Source organism: Carcharodon carcharias, chromosome 26 (assembly GCF_017639515.1).
Source record: "Carcharodon carcharias isolate sCarCar2 chromosome 26, sCarCar2.pri, whole genome shotgun sequence".
Classification (NCBI taxonomy): Eukaryota; Metazoa; Chordata; class Chondrichthyes; order Lamniformes; family Lamnidae; genus Carcharodon; species Carcharodon carcharias.
In genome coordinates this window covers 13,609,727-13,625,190 of record NC_054492.1, presented here as the reverse complement: position 1 = coordinate 13,625,190, position 15,464 = coordinate 13,609,727, and the positions used below count along the sequence as shown (strand labels likewise).

Genomic DNA, 15,464 nt, shown 5'->3' with positions numbered 1-15,464 from the left:
GAAGCAAAAATACTTAAGTACACAAGATTAAAATTACACAGTTAAACAGTCTTACAAAACATTTCTTCCCGCCCCCCCAAAAATCCACTTGGTCAAAATACACAAGTAAACTAAGATAAAAGCAAAACACTGTAGATGCTGGAAATCTGAAACAAAAACAGAAAATGCTGGAAAAACTCAGCAGGTCTAACAGCATCTGTGGAGAGAAAAACACAGTTAACGTTTCGAATCGGTATGACTCTTCTTCAGCTCTTGATTACCAACCCTCCAGCCACTGGACAAAGTTCTCTCTCTGCTCGCTTTGACTTAATTTTTTGAGTCAAACTCAAATATCACACCCTCAAACTGTAATGGGACTATGAAAGCATAAAAAATGTAGCAAGTTATTTAAGCTGAAATGTACTCTTATTGAAAAGATGCAGGAAATGTTCAAGGATTGTGATGCCTGTCTCAAACCAATTGGAAGTAATTTCAGTCTCTTGATTTGAGTATAACAATTTACTAAGGCGTAAAAATAAATAGTGGGATGGGCTTGACATCTGTTAGTGAATACTAAAATGGTGAAGAGTACAAAAGGCGTGCAGCATTGTACTCATCTTGTACTTAAGATAGTCTTCCATTATACGTTTTGGCCCAATGTGAGCACATTATTTTAAAGTACTTTTGCCTATTCCTATGAGATGCATCTCAATCTGATGCGAACACTCAACATTTGAAGGGCCTATCCTGTCCTCATTCTCTAATCAATTGTTTTTACCTGTAAATTTGCACAAATTTTACACTTAGTCCAAAACCTGCCAATCCCAAGTGTTACCACTCCTGCCTGCTCAGCCTTCAGTTTTTATTCTGCAGCTATTTTCTAAATAGTGAATAGTTAAAAAAGAACCAAACAGTCCTGCTTATATTTCATTATAAATAAAACTTGTCATGTTTAAAACAAATCTCAAGTCTTCTTTATACTTATCCTCTATTGGGGACACAACCCCTACCATCTGAGCTCTTCATTGCTCACCAACTGACCAGTTTCTTCATATTTCTAACCTCGGCTCAACTCTTCACTATGCTCGGCTATATGCAAAGACAGTGCATGGAGCCACTCCCAAAGCACATATGGGAATTAGCACACCTTGCTACCCAACTTTGCTCGAACCTGAACTCTGACATAAAGATGCCAAACACTGATCCCCAATGGAATAATATGTCTCAGCAGTCTAACCCTATACACATGCAAACAAAAATCAGTGTTCATCAAAACAGCAAAAAAGCCCTTGCTTTGCATAGGAACCAGTGAGCAAACTACTGCCTGTTTTAGCAGCGTTGTCTGGAGAATAGGAGGAACAGATATGCTTTTTGTGGGCAGGGGAGCTGGAAGAGAGAACCCCACCCACCATGTGTGAAGGATGTGACAAGGTGCTTGATAAACGCCTTTCTTTATTTGTCCATACTAGCAGTGGGCGGGTTGGTTGAGAGCTTTGTCTATCAGATTACAGTTTATGATTTGAATTTTGAATTCCACTAGTTGTTAAGAGTTTAAAAAAAAAAGAGGAACCTGACAGTTCCCAGCGGGATGTGTCAATGACAAACCTGGGAGCCGTGGCAGATGCTCCATTTTAGTGGCTGGATCTTTTTTGTGTCCCATCAGCCACCTGCCTGTCCAAAACAGGCATCTGGAGACCAATCTTCCAATTCAGGCTCTCACAAATTAGGCGGTCTGGAATCTGGCAAATCCAGATGCGGGGGCAAGATGGGTCAGGTGCTTTAAACAGTTGGAAAGATGAAAGGGAAAAAAGATGCTTTGTATTGCCTTTCATGAGCAGAGGACATCCCAAAGCACTTTCTGACTTACAGGCAAGATTGCAACCAACTGGGCCTCAACTGATGGGGATAGAACCCGAGGAAGCAACAGCAGCCTAGAGTTTTTGTTGGTCTGGTGAGGCGCCTTAACAGTAGCTTTACTGGGCCTCCACCGGGTTTTTCCAAATAGGAGACTGGCATTAGCAATACATTGTCTTTTAAAACATCAGAACACTGCACAAAAGGCTTATTTGTCAGCCAGTGCCGGAAAATGATTCACAACTCTTCATCTAATCCTGTAAATATAGTCTTTATTACTTTCTCATGTTTATCTAGTTTCCTTTAAAGGAGCTATGCTATTTGCCTCAACTATTCCATTTTGTGGAGAGTTCCATATTCTCACCACTCAAGGTAAAGAAATTGCTCCTAGGTTCCCTATTGCATTAGTTAGCAGTCTTTTGGCCAAGCAAAGCTCTCCACTGTAGTGTGGCTGGGTGTGATAGCTCATCTATTCCAGCAGATGGAACCAGTGTCAGTTTTAAAATCAGCAAGTTTCCAAATGGATGGAATCAATGGAAACCTCACCAGAATTCCCGCAGAAAAAGTGATTCCATCATGTCCACAGAAAACACTTGTTTAAAATTTGCTGGTCACAAGGAGAATGCACCCCATCCTAGGAATGAAAAAGTCCTTTAGGGTGCACAGGATCATAAAGGGGTTTTTGAGTTGCCTGAACCCGAGATCATGTATAAAAGATACTGCAGCATACAAAGGCATATTTGATAAGCCTATTCCTGCCCTCACCCTTCTCAATTTCATTCGTTGGAGTCTTCCCATTCTGCAGCAATGGGCAATAGCTAGGTAGTTGGTGATCACAGAATGTGTGTTCCGGGTGTACCTAGAAGGGTAGCTACTTGGCATATAGTTACAGAGGACAGGTACCTGGATGAAGCCAAGTAGTAATCCTGTGGAGGAAAATGCAATGAAATTTTAAAATCAGCATCCATACAGAGAATGGCTCAAATTTCTGAAGATTTAAAATATTTGTAGTTTTAGGTAAACTGGACCCCAACAAATGATGTGCTTAGCTACAAGCCCATAATCAGATTATGCCCTTTAATGGCAATTAGGGATGGGTAATAAATGCTGGTCTAGCCAGCGAAACCCACATCCCATTAATGAATAAATTTTAAAAGTGCAGATTCAAATCAGAGAAGTGGGATTTAATTGCTTCATAGAGGGTGGTGGACTCCAAAACTAGCAGTCATAAATATAAGATGGTCACTAATAAATTTGCCCTAATTGTGACGAGGATGTGGAACTCGCTACCAGGAGTAGTGGAGGTGAATAGCATAGATGCATTTAAGGGGAAGCTTTAATAATTACATTAAAAGGATAAAGGAAGAACAGAATGTGCCAGAAGCAAAATACTGCGGATGCTGGAAATCTGAAACAAAAACAGCTGGAAAAATTCAGCAGGTCTGACAGCATCTGTGGAGAATATGCTGATTGGGTTAGATGAAGAGGGGAGGCAGGGAGGCTCATGCCATCCATTTTAAGAAATCCATTTTATTTAAATTTCTAACTGGATAGTTTTTAAACTGAATAGATGTCATTTGAAAAAGCAAATTCCTTTATTTTACAAAACTTAGTTCGTTTTACTTTTTACATTCTTTGCATGTCTTTTTTTAAAGTGTCGGTTTTGTATTAAGGTAAAACCTATCACAAGATAGAATAGGCAACACGTGTTCCTCTGCTCGAATATGTACATTTAAACCTATATACCCTCATATAAAAATATACACAGTATCTGCCAAATCTATTGGCCATTAAATAGAGATGCTCTCAAATGAGAGTAAAGGTTTGAAAAAAAAAATCTGTGATAGCATATAGTGAGCAAACATCACAAATCCCATGAATAATCTGTGGCTTAATAGAGGTCAGTGAAAAACTACAATCCATGAAGTACTAGTTCTACGCTTTGCAGCAGTTCAGTGCTTTTTTCCCATCTGCTGCTATTAGCTTCATTATTGGTTCAACACGGTCCCTGATCTTTGCATGCTTCTTGGCTTCTCTACATAAAGAAAGAAATGAACACAAATTATGTTAATATGTACACTGTGGCAGACATATCCAGCCTGTCACATTGAGTGCATTACATTTCAATAATTGAGATTAATTGGTGCTTTAGAACTGTGCTTCAACAGGTAATACTTGTAACTTGTCTTACTGTTCTGATGCACACAGGGGTTTACTGTAGTCTTGATTTCGTTGGCTGGAGACAGGTTTTACACATCAACTATTTTATTTTGGCAACAAGGTCTGGATTCAAATTTCAGATGTTACAGCTTTTGACAGCAGTTTATGCAGCTTGTCTGGCGATTGTCCTTCCCTTCCTGAGGGGCAGCACCCAACCTCGCAGTGTAACAGGAGTCATCTGCATCTCATTAAGAAGCCCCATTAAAAAACTCAGGAAATTAACTACTGACCCCAAACATCATCCAGATTGTAGCAACTCTCTCCACGTCTCAATCCTTCTAATTAGGTGAGTGAAAAACAGTTAGGATTCTCATTCCTGATTGTTACCTAGTGAGTGCAGACATTACACAAGACAGGATGAGACTCAGCTGCAAATTCTCACTGATCATCATGGCTCACTCTTGAATAGTGGCTGCATGGGTAAGGTACCAAGAGACCAAAGATTAATGTCACTGGGTCTGTACCAAAGAAATATCCACAACACAAACTTCCATTTAGTAACCATTACCAGTTTGACAATTCCATTAGCTTCTGAACTTTCTTCCAGGAAAAAATGATTGTGGATACACATCTCAATGCAGGAACGTCATCCCAATACACAGGGAACAACATAACACCAGAGCACTATTCAAAGAGGAGCAGTGAACTCTCCCAATATCCAGACCAACATTCCTCTCTCAACCAACATCAGATTATCTGCTCATTCATCCTGTTGTGGAGCTTGTACAATTTGTGTATGACATCTCCAAAATACTGTAGACGGGTTGTAAAAGTATGTTGAGGAGTCTAGAGACAGTGATAAGGCACTAAAAATACAAGTTCTTTTTCTTTAAAATGCATGCATTCTACTACCGACATAATTAGTAATTATAATAGGCTTATTTCTCCTTACTTTAACACCTTAGATCTGGATAGTTAGCAGTGAACTTACCTGGCCAAATGCAGAACAGCCTCCACCACATTGGTCCCATCTTTTGCACTTGTTTCACAAAATAATGCATTGTAAGTCTAGAGAAAGATGAATCATAGAATAGTCACAGCACAGGAGGAGGCCAATCAGTTCATCAAGTCCATGCTGGCTCTCTACAAAAGCAATTCAGCTAGTCCCACTCATCTGTCCTTTCCACATAACCCTATCAGGCTCTATCCAATTCTCTACTGAAAGCCACGACTGAATGTACTTCCACCACCCTCTCAGGAAGTGCATTCCATATCCTAACCATTTACTGCAAAAAAATAATGTTTTCTCATGTCACCTTTGGCAAAAGAACCAATCTCTTTCAATGGGTGTCCTCGGGTTCTCAGCCCTTCTGCCAATGGGAACATTTTCTCTCTACACTATCTAATTCCCTTATGATTTTTGAATACCTCTATCAAATTTCCAATGAACCTTCTCTAAGGAGAAAAGACGCTAGCTTTTCCCAATCTATCCTTGTAACCGAAATCCCTCATCCCTGGAACCATTCTTGGAAATCTTTTCTGGACCCTCTCTTAAAGCCTTCAGAGTTTTCCTAAAGTGTGGTGCTCAGAATTGGACACAGAAGCTCAGGTTTACTCTACACAGGTTAGTCTACAACTAGCACCATGATAACCACTTGGTGGATTAACTCAAATGTTGTCCCAAACTGCTGGGTTAATATTTTATAAACCAGCCACAGGGTCATGGTTGATATGATGTGAACCATTTAAAAAAAAATGTAATTTACCTGAAAATAGTTCTATATTAATGGTATCTTCCTTATGTATAGAGGGTTTACATGAAGTTAGTTTCTAACTTGTGTTAACGACAGCATGTATAGCAAGAGAAATCTTACCATAGCTAGTTTCTCTCCATGGGCAGTCAGCACAGTGCCACGCTGTGCATAAGGCGTTTCATTTCTTAAATCTATTTTATTCCCGATTAAGATAATTGGTGTTGGGATATCAGTAGAACTCTGAAAAAGATATTATTCATTGTAACTGTTTTACTGAACAAAAAGAGTTTATCGTGTTTTTAAGAACCATTTATAACAAAATGTGGACATTTTGGGGGCTGGCATCAGCTGTTATTTTCTTTTTGCAGCTATTAAAATGCTTCAGGACAATGGAGAGTTCTTTACCCAAAGTCCACAGCAGCAGAGAAACCACTCTATCCCTAGGATAGAGCCATGCAAGCGTTTAGTCCCATAGATAGAGCAGTTTCTCTGCTACCACGGATGCCAGGAAAGAAGTGCCCATTTCCACAAAGGAATGTCTTTCATAGAAAACCACTGCCCCCCTCACGCTGAAATACATGGCCAGTGTCTTAAGTTGTGAAGTCAAAGTTGTACCTTAAAGGCAGTTTGTAATTTGCAGTGTCTGTGATTTCAGGGTGCCTCTTTTATCTTTTACCATACAAGTCATTTGGGTGTCTCAATGAAAAAGAGTGTCTAGGTTTCACTGTAGATAAAATTATTGGGGAAGATTTCCTTTGATATTGTTAAAAGTCATTAACCAGTTTATAAAGAATAGATTTAGAATAATTATTTATTTATTTTACATCCAGGACAGAGGATGTTGTTTTCTAGTGCTGACAATGACATTTGGAAGGGTAAACAATCCTAGCTCACCATTCTGGTTCAGGCAGAGTGCAGTGCTCCCCACACAGCAACACCCAGAGTAAGAAATAGATAGGAAATTTCACATAGTATCTCTTGCTTCCTCAGGACATTCTAAAGCACTTCACATCCAATGGATTAATTTTTGGCTACGTAGGCAAACTTGGCAACCATTTTGTGGAATGCAATGTGCTTTAAACAGAAAATCTGATAAATGTAGCCTTCTAGCCTTGGCTGAGCAGTAACAACTCTTGCCTGAGTTAGAACGTTATGGGTTCAAGCCTCACTTCAGAGACTCGAGCATGCAATCTAATCAGGCACTTGAGTCGAGGCCCCACCTGCCTGCTCAGGTGGACATAAAGGATCTCATAGTATGAGCAGTTATATGCCAGCTCCCTGCAAGAGCAATTTAGCTCGTCCCATTCCCCATAGGCCTGCAAATTTCTTTGCCTTCAGTGTTTATTCAATTCCCTTTGAAAGCCACAGTTGAATCTGCTTCCACCACTTGCTGTGTAAAAATGTTTATCCTCGTGTCTTCTTTAGTTCTTTTGCCAATCGCTTTCAATCTATGTCCTCTGGTTCCCAACCTTTCTACTAATGGGAACAGTCTCCCTATCTATTCTGGTTAAACCCCTCATGATTTTGAATACCTCTATCAAATTTCTTCTCAATTTTCTCCAAGGAGAACAACCCCAGCTTCTCCAATCTATCTAAGTCGCCATTCCTTTAAAATCTTTTCCAAACCCTTCACATCCTTCCTAAAGATTGGTGTCCAGAATTGGATACAATACTCCAGTGGTTGCCAAACCAGTGTTCACCAAAACGTCTTTGCTTTTGTACTTTATGCCTCTATTTATAAAACCCAGGATTGCACATGCCTTTTGAAACCACTTTCTCAACTTGCCCTGTCTTCACCAACTTGTGCACATGTACCTCCAGAACTCTTTATTGTTTATTAAAGAACTGTGCTCTTTATTTTATGCTGCCTCTCTCCATTATTCTTACCAAATTCTATTATTTTGCATTTCACTCCATTAAATTTTATCTGCCAAATGTACATCCATTCCACCAGCCTATGTTCCTTGATATCTATCACTATCCTCCTCTCAGTTCACTATACCTACATCTTTTGTGTCATCTGCAAATTTTAAAATTATTCCTGGTACACCCAAGACTAAGTCATTATTATAATCAAGAAAAGCCGTGGTCCCAGTATCCAACCCCTGCAGAACCCCTCCAGTCCAAAAAACAACCTTAACCATGACCCTCCTGTCCTTTAGCCATTGTCCCTTTTTGAACCCCATTGGGTTCAAGTTTGCTGGCAAACTATTACGTGGCCTTTTATCAAATAACCTTTGAAAGTCCAGAAACACCACAGCAACTTCATTACCTCACTAAAACACTCAAGCAAGTTAGTTATACATTATTTGCCTTTCGCAAGTCCATACTGGCTTCTTTTATTAATTCTCCCTTGTCCAGGTTAGAAATGATAATCCAGACATAATTAAGAGCTTTCCCACCACTGAGGTTAAATTGACTGGCCTGCCGTTGCTGGGTTCATCCTTACATATTCTTTTTGAACAAGGGTGTAACATTTGCAATTTTCTAATCCTCTGACATCACCTGATATCTAGGGGCAGATTGGAAGATCATGGCCAGTGCCTCTGCAATTTCCAGCTTTACTTCCCTCAGCATCCTCAATGCATCCCAGTCTTGGTGGCTTATCAACTTTAAGTACATCCAGCCTTTCAAATAACCTGCTCTTCATCAATTTTTAGCCCATCTCGTATCTCAACTACCTCCTCTTTCAATATACCTTTGGCAGCATCATCTTCTTGGGAAGGGCAAATGCAAACTACTCATTTAATATCTCAGTCATGCCCCCTGCCTCCATGGAGGCTCGGTCATTGAATTTATTCAAGGCTGAGTTAGATAGATTTTTGATAGACAAGGGAGTCGGGGTTATGGGGTCTGACAGAAAATTGGAGTCGAGACCAGAATCGGATCAGCCATGATCTTATTGAATGGCGGAGCAGGCTCAAAGGGCTGAATAACTAATCCTGCTCCTAAGTCCTATGTGAAGGTCACCTTTATTTTTTAGTCTCTAAGCAGATCTAGACATTCTGTCAGTGTCCTGGACAACATTTATCCCTTAATCTACAATCTAAAACAGATTGTCTGGTTATTTATCTCACTGCTGTTTGTCAGACCTTGCAGCACCCAAATTGTTTAAATAAGTTACAAGATCTGAAAGGCACAATACCAATGCAAGTCCTTTCTTCTCTTTTAGATGTCCAATAATTGATTTTTTACAGTTTTGGATCATCAGTAAAATGGCAGCTGCTGCAAGTGAAGCAGAACGCCATGGAATGGAAAATGATTTGATATCTGTTGGGATGGTTTAGGAAACCTTTGCTATTGAAACCACACACTAGAAAAAAAACAAACTAACTCCAGACAAAATCATTTTGATTATTCTCCATCTGTAATGCATTGCTTGGACAACTCCACCCTATATCATGCATGCTGTTTATATTGTGTGTGGTTTATGCCTTTATCATACGCATCACCCCTAAAGTGTGTAGGGTGGAGTCTAACATAAGTTGAGGAAACTTTACATTTAGCACAACATTACTGTGTTTAGTCTCCTAGTTTCCCAAACCATGAGAAAGGAAGAAATCTTAAGGTTTTTGAATGTTAGTATTGCATAAGGTAACCTCAGGAAATGCAGTTTGAACATTTTAGAAAAGATCAAGTTTTATAGTCTGGAACAGTTAAAGGAGTGGGTTTCATGTACTAGAAAGCACGTTACCTGAAGGAAATTAAGAAACAGGTAGTAGGATTAAGATCCGAGAGCACTCTCTGGAAAACCCAATGGAGACAGAGTCAGAAGATGGAGCAACAACCACACACAGATAAGGTTACCCAAGAGGAAGCTAGATTCCCTCCAACATGGTTAATGAACTTGAAAGTACACAATGCCAGAACAACCTGATAAACACAATAAACCATTGGCAAGGCCGAGTAATTTGGTTAAGCCAACAAGATGATCTATACCTTAATTTCGTCAATCCACTCTCGGACATTCAGAAAACTATTCTCCGAAGTCACATCATACAGTAATAACACACCATGAGCTTTTCGGAAATAGGACTTGGCAATACTACGAAACCTGTAATAAGAAAAATGCTGGTGTCATTAATGGACTGAACAGGTCTCAACTCCAAACTGATTAATCCATATACAGCAAGAGGTATTGTTAGAAATATGAAGTTAAGATTGTTCTGTATTGGGACTCTTTAATTTAAGATAAAATGGTGGAATGAAGGGTTTCACATGACCTGCTCCAAATTCTGCCCAACAAACTTGGGCGGCTTGGTTGTTAAAGGTTAAAAGGGAGCCCGGGTTGATTCACTGGGAAGATGATGCACGATTTCTCTCTGAAACACAACTTTGGAACAAAAGCAAGTTCCTTTACAAACGCAGATAAAAGGAACACCCTTAATGAAATATGCCGGGGGTAATTTTCACCACCACTGGGCACACAACCGTTGTTGAACTTAACCAATTACTCATTCCATTGGAATTAATGAACCAAAGATCAGGTTCTATATTTAAGAGAGTGATAACTTGGTGATGTTTTAACTTGATTTATTGCCTCTTGTAGAAGATGTCACGGTTCTGGGTTGGTGGGAAGAGTCACGGTTCTGGGTCGGTGGGAAGTTGTAAGTGCTGTGAAGCTTTGTCAATCACAATTAAATGGGACAGGCTGGAACCAGTAATATTTTCCAGTCCATCCAATAGCAAAGTATCTGTATCTCCAAGAAATTTTTTTCATTGCATTAACCCTTTGACATGTCACACAAATACACTGCTTTCATGTAGCTAAACTGAATGTCACACAAATACACTGCTTTCACGTATCTAAACTGAATACTGTCAGTGTAATTAACATCTACTGTAATAAAATACTACATTAAGTAAAATAATTGGCAGGAATACATATTTTAAATTCTGATCTATTCATAGCTTTTTGAGTAGAGAAAAGCAGCAGGTTTCTCATTTTAAACAGTCACCTTTACCTCTCCTGCCCAGCAGTATCCCAAATCTGTAACGTGGCACTTTCACCATCAACCAATAGTTTCTTCATTTGAAAATCAACTCCTAGAAACAAACAGATGATATTCAACACTTGGGTTTCACTTGGATTAGGACATTTGAAAAACACAGAAATCTAAGTTAACTAAAGAAAGAAGGTGTAGTCATTAACACTGTCCATTATAATTATAAACATTATTTTTCTAAATGGAAAGTGAATTCATTCTCAAGAAGTGGACATCACCAGCAAGGCCAGCATTTATTGTCCATCCCTAGTTAACCCTGAGGTGGTGAGCCTACTTCTTGAGCCACTTTAATGGTTTTGATACAACTGAGTGAAGCTTTCAGAGTTGGCGTGGGACTGGAGTCACATATAGGCCAGTCATGGATGAAGGTTTTCTTTCCTAAAGCAGTTGGGTTTTTAATGACAGTAGTGACAGATTCATGGTGGCTTTTGTTAATGGCAGTTTTACATAATAAAAAAACTAACTAGATTCTCAAAGTGCCGTGATGGGATTTGGATTCATGTTCAGTTGCATTACTAGTGTAGTATTTATGGTACAAGGCTACCACACCTAAGTAAAACACACGGTGGGTGATTCGCCGCTGTCTGTTCTGTGCCACTCCTATGACTGAACCCCCCACCCCTCCCCCACACAATCAATATGTCCAACTTCAATTCATCCTGAACAGTCACAGTCTGGCAAACCAGATTTGTTTGATGTAGGTGACCGTCATCCCATTATCACTCACCCCACCTTCCCCCACACCAACAGAATGATCACCAGGGCTCAGACCTTTCTGGCTATTGCTTTTGAATAAAAACCAAAAGGTCCCAAAGCTGATAGCCATTCAACTTGTTCAAAAGCAAAGTAGGATCATTGTAAAGGGCCTAAAGCAGGGGAAATGGCATTTCATACAAAACACTTTCAGTGGCAAAGCATTCAAAAAGTTGCAGTGTAACACACTGGCTGGAATTTTATGGCCCCATTGCGGCGGGGACAGGGCTGTAATATGCGGCGAGCCATTCTAAACTCCACTGACTTTGGCGGGAATGTAAAATCCCGGTGCCATAAAATTCCACCCATTAGATAACATTATTTCTAGCCCCAAGTTAATGATCACCAGGAAAGGAGTGTGAATCAGTAAAAGGTGGATACCATTCAGATACAGAAGAATTTGGGGTGAAATTCTCCTCTTTATGTCTGGGATATGATAATTCCCCAGTAGAGGGGAACAAGCCTTTTTTGATCATTTGCATTTCTGAGGATCTTGCCAATGGGTGGAGGGTCAGGCATTTTCTTCTGGAACAGCTGGAGGCACATTATTGCTATGATAATGCAGCATGATGGCATGACACCACCTGCCTCCTCTTCCCAGTCTTCACTAGGTGCAGGCCCAATCACCCAAGCAGGTCTCAGTTTTCACCTAGCTTGCCTCAAGAGCAGATGATCAGAAAATAAGTTGGCAGCAAACTTGTGGAGATACCAGAAAGATAAGTGACTGACCTTCCATCGCCACCAGGACAATCAACAGGCTCTCTTGCTTTAGACAGCAGGCAAAAATTTCCAAAACAGGCAACATTTTGACTAGTGCAAGAAGATCTCTTGCACTTTTAGCAAAGTAGGGCCATTATAAAAGGGCCCAAACCTGCAATAATTACTTGGTTCAGAGTACGCTTTGGATGTGCTCGACCAGACTCGTGGTCTGGCTGGGGCTGGGGAGAGGTTAAAGGAAAATTGACCCCACTATTGTGATCAGATCAACATGCTGAAGGCAACCCCACTTCAAAAGACACATCACCCTTTAAAGACACAGGGCAGATAGCAAGGGATAATTATCTTACCCAACGTAGTAGGAATGTGTCCTTTGAACTCATTCATACACAGACGCAGTAAAAAACTGGATTTCCCTGAACCAGCATCTCCTGCAAGGACAAGTCTATAAAGTGGTCCATCAGATTGGGTATTGTCCCCTGCAATGCTCACATTCTGAAAGTAAAAACAAAACCTATTAACATAGAATAAGGAACACCATCAGAACTCAATTTGGCTCCAATCACTGTTGAAAAGCCTTTTCAAACAAAAAAAAGGAAGCTAAAGTTTTAAGGAGATTAGTAGACAAAGATTAGGTTGGCCTTCCAGCACAGAGACCTACTGGCTTCTTAAAGCTACTTTCTCCAATTTATCTGGATCCCTTGAATCAAACCAGCATGGGTACAAAATACTGATAGGTCACAGGTTGTGTGTTATGATGCGTGTGTTGGGATACAGGTGTATAGTGGCTGATAATATGCTCAGCATTTTACTGCAAACCTACATGTTGTCACATGTCATGCAAACGCAACAACTGCATTTGTTTAGTGTCTTTAAAATAGTAAACATGTTCTAAGGTTTCAGACAAAATTTAACACCTAACCTAATGAAGAGATTAAGACAAGTGACCAAAAGTTTGGACAAAGAATTACGTTTTAAAGGAGCAACATTTTTGAGTGGTGGAGAATAATGTTCCCTCTAAGCCGTGCAGCAACCTAAAAGTCATCGCACAGGCTGTGCACAAACCATTCACTTTAAAATACTTTTGGAGGCTAGGCAGGGAGACACAAATGGGAGGGGTAGGACCTTTGGGGAGTGCCCTGATGCATACAGGGCAACCCCTGAAGGAGTACCCCCCCGCCAATGTTCACCAGCTTTGTTGAAAAAAAGTGTTTCCACTCTTGCCCGCCTTCCACTGCCCAGCATATTATGGCAGTGGAGGTGAATTCAGGCCCTTAATTGCCACTCAATTGGGCAGTTAAGGGTCTTAATAGGCTTAAGGGTGGGCAGTTTAGTGGGCCCTCACCAAACCCCTGTATTATGGGGACTGGGTCAGGGGTGGGCTACCCACCCGATCTATTTTACCATATCTGTGCCACCTGCTCTCTGATATATAGTGGACATGGAATCCATGTCCACTATGTGAGAATAATGTTGCAATGTAGTTGCAGGATAGATGTGACCAGCAGATGGTTTTAATCTAATCATTATTTAAGGTCATAAAAAACTGGGGGATAACTTCAGTGTCAAGTGTTTACAGGAACTACAGCATTTTAAAAAAGATTCGGCAGAAGCCATTCAAACCCTTGACCCTCTACTACCATTGTCAGGTTGTAGCAGATCTACACTTCAACTCCATTTACCCACCTTTGCTGTACAACCCTTGATACCCTTATCCATCAAAAACTATAGATCACAGTATCAAATGTCAATTGTCCCGGCATCCACAAGCTTTAGGATAGTCTGTAGTTTGGCACAGTAAGAGGCTATTCTACCCATCCTCCTGGTGCTGACCTATTTGAAAGAGCTATCCAATTAGTCCCATGCTTTGAAAATGTTTTTTTTAAGTCTATAATTAATTCTCTTTTCTGAACGGTTTCCATTGCCCTCTCCGGCAGCACATAACTTGTCTGAGAATATATTTTTCCTCATCTCCACTCTGGTCCTTTCGCCAATTATCAGCTGGGAAACACAGACTTAAATCATACTTTTCTTTGTACTTCTCCAGATGATGGGTCACATTCACATCGTCAAGAGATACACACAGCATTAAGTGAACTGAAAAAGGTCACAGACTCATGGGTGCAATGCAGTGAAAAGTTTAAAAGAGCCTTCTAAATCTAGCAGAACCAAAACTTTATGCCTAAATGTGTCCACGTGTGTTCTGAGTTTGGATAGCTGACTGGGACGGAGATAAATAGTTAGCACGCTTAATGTTGGAGATGGATTACTGATAGCCTAAAATTCAAACTCTGGATACCTAATTTCAATTCAAAACACTACAGGGTAGGTTTTACAAATGTAGTGTTCTCTGTGTAAAGCTTCGCATGAAGAATATATTATCTTGAAAAACTCGGTCAGAGGTTTGCGCATCAGGTCAATTTTCTGTCCACTGAAATTAGTATTGACAAAGTAATTAATCTTAAAAGCACAGTTCTCTGAAAGTTTATTTTGCACCTGAAACTATTTAAATGTTGTGTCATATGATCAAAATGTTTATTCTGTTTAACTATAGTCAATTTAGAGCTATGCAGGACTACAAAGTAACTTAAAATTGACTTTGAGGCCCTTTTCGTACTCATACTTTAAACTAACTCCTGAATCAAGGTGAATTTGAAAAGTAACAAGCAATGAAAAGTCTCACTGCTCAGTATTGGGCCAAATATAAATAACATTCATGAAAATAAAAAAAATGTAGTTCTTAGACCATATGCAGGGAGGTCTTGTGATGCAGCAGTAGCGTCCCTACCTCTGGGCCAGAAACTCCCACTTCAAGATTAGATGGCCACAGAAGGAGAGTTCATAACGTGGCCAAAGAGGCTGATTATCAGCTTGAAAATCCTTCCAATACACCTGCTGGCAGGCAGTAAGAGCAGAAGAGTTTCTTGGTCAGCCATACTGCAGAAGGCAATGGTAAACTAAGCATAATCATGGCCCAATCCATTGGAAGTCCATGGTTGCCAACAGCCGCTTAGGACATGTACCTGAAAGAGGAGGAGGAAGACACTATATGCATTAATTCAAATACTTGGAGCTTTCAATATTGAGATGTGAAGTGTTAAGTAAATGGAATTGAATTGCAGATCAGCCCCAAGCAAACTGAATGATAAAGAAGGTTTAAAGGGCTGCATGGTTACCTCCTAAATTTCCTCTCTCTTTACACTTTCTTCCCCACCCCCCTGAAAGCTAGTTTATAGGTGAT

General features: G+C 40.1%; 1 protein-coding gene across 3 annotated transcripts in view; it reads right to left on the bottom strand.

The window, feature by feature from the left end:
* The window catches only part of zgc:162879 (ras and EF-hand domain-containing protein), a 199,460-nt gene continuing 183,996 nt past the window's right edge, over positions 1-15,464 (bottom strand). The window contains exons 12-17 of one of the 3 annotated variants that reach the window (XM_041175008.1): positions 12,574-12,718; positions 10,712-10,793; positions 9,687-9,801; positions 5,868-5,987; positions 4,985-5,061; positions 1-3,868 (exon numbers count right to left, since the gene is read on the bottom strand). In XM_041175008.1, coding sequence (XP_041030942.1) covers positions 3,769-3,868; positions 4,985-5,061; positions 5,868-5,987; positions 9,687-9,801; positions 10,712-10,793; positions 12,574-12,718 — 639 coding nt within the window. In that variant the 3' untranslated portion in view covers positions 1-3,768. The remainder of the gene's footprint in view (positions 3,869-4,984; positions 5,062-5,867; positions 5,988-9,686; positions 9,802-10,711; positions 10,794-12,573; positions 12,719-15,464) is intronic. The other 2 variants (XM_041175010.1, XM_041175009.1) reach the window with 2 other exon arrangements.